Source organism: Xiphophorus couchianus, chromosome 1 (assembly GCF_001444195.1).
Source record: "Xiphophorus couchianus chromosome 1, X_couchianus-1.0, whole genome shotgun sequence".
NCBI classification, from domain to species: Eukaryota; Metazoa; Chordata; class Actinopteri; order Cyprinodontiformes; family Poeciliidae; genus Xiphophorus; species Xiphophorus couchianus.
Window position 1 is genome coordinate 6,535,967 of NC_040228.1, and position 6,755 is coordinate 6,542,721.

The following is a 6,755-nucleotide window of genomic DNA, read 5'->3' on the forward strand; positions in this document are numbered from 1 at the left end:
ATTTGAAATCTGTCTTTCTGCCTAACCCAATGCAGAACTTTTGTCTTTCTGCTTCAGATTTCTTCCATGGAGAAGAACCTAAAGAACATGGAGGAGGAAAACAAGCAGATAGAGGAGAAGAATGAAGCTTTGTTCTTGGAGCTGTCTGGTCTGAGTCAGGTATTAATTCGCAGCCTGGCCAACATCCGCCTGCCTACCATGGTGAGTCGTTTCAAGGTTCAAACAAAGAAATTAAACAAGCACATTTATATCATTTCTTTTTTCCTTTTTTTTGTAATTAAGATTACACTTTCTCCCTGGTGTTTAGAGGGTTAATAAAACAAAGGTTGATTTTTTATTTTTTTTATTTTTTATCGAGGTGTAAACATGTAGAAACTTCAATCCAACGACATGATACTTTTTAAACAGCATGTGCAGGAGATTTCTTTCAAATACTTTGATGGCGTTTGTAATGCATCTGTGACACAAACATGACTTTTCAGAAATTACATTTTTTTTCTGATGTGAAACAACCTGGAGAAAAACTAAACCCGCTTTAGTTAAAGTTGTTTAATAAAATAACTTTAACTAAACCTGATAAAGTTGTTTGGATGTCTCATTATGGATGCACTGCAGTCGTAGAGATTTGGCTGGACAATAATTGTAAGAAATGGTTAGATGTTGTCAGTGGGGAACACGGAAGCATTTAGAGGGCAGAGAAGAGTTTATACCGTTTCCAAAACCCCGATTAAGTCTGGAAAATGTAAAAGATGCATAAATCTGGATACACACAGTGATCAAAGGTATAACTATCATATGTTCGTCTGTGTGAAGGCAACTAAATCTTTACAGTACATCGCATGCTTAATGCATCCAGCGGGGTCTAAAACACTGTGTGTTTGTGGCTACAAATGGGTGCGGTTTCTTTGTTGAGCTGTAACTTTTCAGGCGCGTGGCACAAATATTCACACACAGCCTGAAAAAAACGGGATCGAAAACACAGTTCAGATTTTCGCAAGATCATTTACAAACTATTAACTACTTACTCGCCTGCTTTTCGCAAGTGCAAGTTGTCTCCCAAGAACGATGACAAAAAAAAAACGTTTCTAGCCAAATGTTTGTAAGATTAATAAATAAATAGACGATAAATATCTTCCAGCATGCCACTTTTGAACAGCTGAAAACTACTGCACAGTTCCAGCACAACGTTATGCGACAGTACTGTTGTGTCTGGCTGCCCCGGGTCTAAGGACCAGTAATGGTGGTGCAGATGATATTTATCTGCTGGATGATCCACAAATTGCACAGGCAAAAGATGTCAGATAAGGACAAATTAGTGCAGCCGGACTCCTGACAATATTTATGCAATGAAACCGAAACAACAACGACAACAACAACAAAAAAGACCACGATTAAACTTTAATATTGTGCCGTGTTATTTAACAAACAAAAATGAATATTAACTCCAAACAGAGACCAGGAAACCCATTACACGGCCAAAGGAATGTTAAAGGTAAAGCCAATAAAAAGAATCCTCCCTCCTCCCAACGTCCCTTTAAATCCATTACATCCAGAATCAGAGATTTTTGTTTCAAATTTTATTGATTCCATCACATTTATTTGACAATCTGTTGCTGGGAACTGAAATGTAGTAAATAGAACAGGTAATACTGTGAATATAAACTAAAATAAAATCAAAGAATAACAACTTCAAGAAAACAAAAATCTAATCTTCAACAGTATTATTTATATTTTTTATTATTATTGATGGTCATTCTCTACTATCATGGACCTCCTCCATCCAAAAGAGCAACACATATGTGAGCTCTTTAAAGGTTTGCAGATTGATTACTAGTCGAAGGTTTTTTGTGGCGTGTGAAACAGGCGCGTCATATTGATCCATGTAGCTTCTAACATTTAGAAACAAGTGATTTCAGTTTGGTTTACCGCATGTAGAACAATGGAGTTTGAGCTGCTTTAACGACATTCGGGTAAACTGTTTAGCACAAGGAGTGAAGAAAACGCGTCAGTCCAGTGAAAACAAGTTTAGACGCATGAAAGAAGAGCCTTCTGCTCTGCTGAAATAGTGAGGAAGAAAACGGACTGGATCCCAGGTCAAAGCAATCAAGACAAACTGTGGAATTGGAGAGAGGTGGGAGAAGGAAGTGAGTTTGTCCTCCAGCATCCCAAGCTTGCAGCAGCGTCTCCACAGAGATAACTCGGCATAATTTAACTGCTTAGCATTCAGAGGGACAGTCAGGGCCGCTCATATTTTTACTGGTAGCTCAGTTAAGTGTTACTTGCTGAGTGAGTTTGTTAAAGTATTTTAACTGGAAGGTGGAATTATTTTTGTTGTTGTTTTGTTAGAGAGAAGTTCTCTATGTTTATTCCATACCAGTGTAGTGCTGTTTGGAACATCAGTGCTGGACTTATTCCTTTATATATTGTGAATTAATCAAATAAATTAGGGCCTGACTTACATGGCTGTCTGATGTTGGGAATAAATAATTCTGTGTTTTTCCTTCCATCTCTTTTAGCTAGTTGCAAAGCTAAAGCTCAAGGTTATGACATGTTAGGAAACGCCCTCAAAGCTAGGGTTAGAGGATACGACACGCTAGGGAACGCCCTCTCTATGGCGTAGCTTAGATAGAGGCTAACAAAGGGAATGGAAAACTTTTCTTTGATGCCGTTTTGTCCTGCTAACCCCTAAAGGTAGCATCAGAAATGGACCAGCTGTATTTTGGTATTAATAAATGGAATTCATGAATTCAACTCACCGACTCTTCTTCAACCTCATACATCAAGAACTCAGCATGGAGAACGGATGAACTCTCCACACTGACTACCCAAATCAACTCGACAAATTGATGAATTAATCCTGACTACTAATCTTGACTTCTGAACTCGTGTTTTCAGCAGGAACCAGTATCCGAGCAGAACTTCGATAATTACGTGGAGACTCTGACCTACATGTTCACCAATAAAGACTGCTACCAAAACCCTGACACCCGGGCCCTGCTGGAGTCCATCAGTCAAGCAGTAAAAGGCATAGAGGTATGATGCAAGGCGACGACAAAACAAGCAGCTGCCACATTTCTTCTGAGTTCTTACATAATTGTATGTGATCATTCTTCTTACTCGGTTATTTAATAACTCCACTAGTTGGGTTTTTTTTTTTAGCATGTTGTTGGATGACGTATGAGCCAGAACAGACGACTGCATGTCGAGTGTGTGTCACCGCACTGGCATCCAGAGGTTACTTTAAGTCAGGAAGTCAAAGTGCATAACCAGGAAATGTGTGCAGAACAAATTTTTTTTTTAAAAGAGCAGAAAATAGCCTGAGCTTAAGTGACTCTTAGTTATTACCATATCCCAAGAAATCTGATAGTACTCTACATTAGAATAGTGTTGTTGCACCTCCAATACCTAGTTTGTAGGTTTATTTTGCTATTGTTGTGTAACTATTTGTGTCCTGTGCAATTGTTAGTTGAATAACTAACTACTCATATTTGCTGCATTATTTCTAGCTATTTATTATTATTTATCTGCTTTTTAAGTTATTTCAAAAATCCGATTTGAAAATATTCCAACACAATAAGAGACAAGTGGTCGTTTCCTTCATGGCTGAACAAAGAGGAAATATTTTAAGATATCAACTATGAATTATTTTCTATATCTTATTGTTTATTTATGTACTGGGATCTTTTTATGTGCAAAAATTTTGTAACTACAGGTTTTTAAATAATTTTGTAAAGATTTTTGTGCTTCTGTACTTTTGCCTTTTATTTCCCCCAAACTATTTTGAATACACTGCTATACAGTAAAAGAAAAGGAGGCGGAGTTGTGCATATTTGGTATTTATTTGGTTATAAAAAAAAATAAAAAAAAGTGATGGTGAATATTTATTTTTTATTGTCTATGTGCTAATGATGGTTGTAAATTGATTAGCCTTTACCTTCATCTTGAAATAAAAGCAAAGCTACCATAAATCTGTTGCACTCTTCAGGTATTCTGACACCATTGCTCTTGTTTAAGCAACACACCGGAAAGCTCCACGGTACAAAGACAATGTTTACTGTATGAAACATTAAAACACTCTGCCTATGAAAAACAATGCCATCCTCTTGAATGTTTTTACTTTGCTTTTACAAATCAATCAAAAATAATTACACTTTTATATTTCAAATCCTCCACCTCTTTTTAGTTTCAAAGTAAAAAAAGAAAAAAAAAGAACAACAACTGCCTTTTGCAAAAGAATGGCAACATCATAGAAATGTTTGGCATAAAATGAGTGACTGCGTGAAAAGTCTGTGCTGGGATTGAAGCCCAAGCTTGCTCATCCGGACACAACGGTTTTACTTCTTTTTTTTCTTCCTTGCAAAACTGTTGAAGCCCTGTCAGGTTGTGTGGGCGTCGCCCGTGGACAGGGCCTTTCAAGTCCACAACAATATTCAGCTCTCTCACTTTTACTTTAATAGGAAGAGTCTGAAACGGGAGCGAGGTGCTGAGCGTGGCCACCGGCCGACGGCTCTGTGTGCGAGAGCCGAGAGCAGACGGGCGACACTGCAGAGCAGATGGCGGTTAAAAAAGAAAGGATGCCTTTATTTCTTACCATCTTCGACGTGGAGCCTTTAAAGCCACGCAAAAAAAAAAAAAAATCTGTGGGTTTAAATGAAATCTGAATATTATAAATCTGGATATTTTCTCTACAAAAACCCTGGTGCTTTGAGCGATAGGCTTAAGTTGTGACATTTTCCAGATGAAATAACTAAAGGTAACTAAAGGTGATAACTAAAGGTGAGCACAAGAATTCAAAAAGACGCAGTTGCAACAGTTGAGCCTTGAAAGGAAGAAGAAAATCTGCCACCTGACGACAAAAGTATTTTTGATGTATTCAAACGACTTTTTTGTGGATTTTTAAGTTTTAGCAGTTTGTACTTACGGAGGACGAGAACTCCATGGCGAAGCGACTGAGCGCGGTTGGATTCCACTGTCATGTTCAGCATGGTGGGATTTCCTCTGGTGATGGACATGCGGTGGTCTTGCTCGGCTTCCTGGAACATCCGCAGCAGCTGATTGGCTATGACCCCATTGAGCACGGAAATGGCAACCATCGGCAACACAAAGGACAGGAATGCATTTACCTGTTTAGGAAAGGGCAACATGTTAAAGACTGGTTGAGTTAATCTGGACAAATACTAGGTGACGTTATCATTACTCAGATAACAGTTAAGACCACAAGTTTGACATTAAATAGGACAAACCTTTTTCAGTACCAAGTCAGTAAGCATGATCAAAATAATCTATACTGGCTATAAAAGGGAGAATGGTGAGGAATATTTTACATACACTAAAACATTTACATGCACTAAAAGTGCCATGCCTTTAATCAAATGCTGGAAGTTTGTTGAAAGTAAGTTGGTCTTTTCAGGTCAAATTAATGTTTCGAACAGACAATGGCCCAGTGTATACAGCCAAATTAGTTTGCAAAGTGGCTTAATCCTCGGTACAAGCCTCGAAGCCTGGCTTCAGATAGCCCATCACTACAACATGCTGTACACGCTCTCATTTTCAGTATTGCTGTTGTCATTACTATAATTATGATTTTTCTTGTCATTAGCCTGATTTTCTTTTTTTACTAATCCATACATTAACCACTATAACGTTTACAGTATTTCTTCATTTATATTCAAAACTTTATAACTAACTCCCTTCTGAACAAATATAGCAACCCCTTCTCCTACATTTGGTTTAACATGCTGTCTGTCAATAAAAAAAATTAACTCTTGGCCATTAGCAATTAAGCTTCTTGCATTCCACTGTAATATGGATAAAACCATCAAATTTCACCATTGCTGGACTGTTGACTTTCATTTATTCCAGTTGTTAAAACTGCACTGATTGACTCAAAAGACAAATCTTCCATCTCAAGGTATTTTTCTGCCGCTTTAATTATTATTTTTAATTCGCTCTGTTCTACTATCTGTCAGTGCTGAACAATTTATTACTTCCACAATAAATGCAACACATTTCTTTTTCTCCACCATCATTGTACTTTCTGAAGTTGGCCTCCATTTCTTCTTCTTCTTGGGTTTAATGGCGGCTGACATCCAACATTTAGATGTTTTATCGCCATCTACTGTAGCGGAGTGTGGACCCGATTATTTTTTCTTATCTACTTAAACTAAATTCATATTTATGATCCAGTTTCCTATAAAAAAATGTGTAAATTATTATTTATTTTGTCATGTTTAACTAATACCTTAATACCACACTCTCTTGTGAGCTTCAGTGACATCCCATTCCTAATCCATAAGGTTAAATATGAAGTTGCTTTTGCATCTAGAACAGCTTCAACTCTTCTGGGAACGTTGTCCACAAGGTTCAGGTGAGTGTTTGTGGGGATTTGTGATCATTGTTCTTGATCGGCATTTGTGAGGTCGCATACTGATGTTGAAGGAAAAAGCCCGGCTCTCAGTATCTGCTCTAATTCAGCCCCAAAGTGTTCTGCACAAAGGTGAGGCCAGTCAAGTTCATCCACGGCAGACGCTGCCATCCATGTCTTCATGGACCTTGCTTTGTGCACTGGTGCACGGCCATGTTGGAAAAGAAGGTACCAGCTCCAAACTGTTCCCACAAAGTTGGGAACATGGAATTGTCCAAAATGTCTTGGTGTGCTGAAACATTCAGTTATTTTCACTGAAACTAAGGGACCAAACCGCCAAGCCCATTCTCGTCTATCAGATTGTCAGAGCGATTCATCCCTACAGAGAACG

General features: G+C 38.1%; 2 protein-coding genes across 14 annotated transcripts in view; both read left to right on the top strand.

Annotated features, from left to right (window-relative positions):
- The window catches only part of LOC114141796 (myelin transcription factor 1-like), a 30,065-nt gene extending 26,770 nt beyond the window's left edge, over positions 1-3,295 (top strand). For 12 of the 13 annotated variants that reach the window (XM_028012624.1, XM_028012724.1, XM_028012633.1 and 9 more), the window contains 2 exons: positions 58-201; positions 2,896-3,295. In XM_028012624.1, coding sequence (XP_027868425.1) covers positions 58-201; positions 2,896-3,039 — 288 coding nt within the window. In that variant the 3' untranslated portion in view covers positions 3,040-3,295. The remainder of the gene's footprint in view (positions 1-57; positions 202-2,895) is intronic. The other variant, XM_028012649.1, reaches the window with a different exon arrangement.
- The window catches only part of bcas2 (BCAS2 pre-mRNA processing factor), a 624,479-nt gene that overhangs the window by 282,726 nt on the left and 334,998 nt on the right, over positions 1-6,755 (top strand). The gene's annotated exons all lie outside the window — the stretch shown is intronic.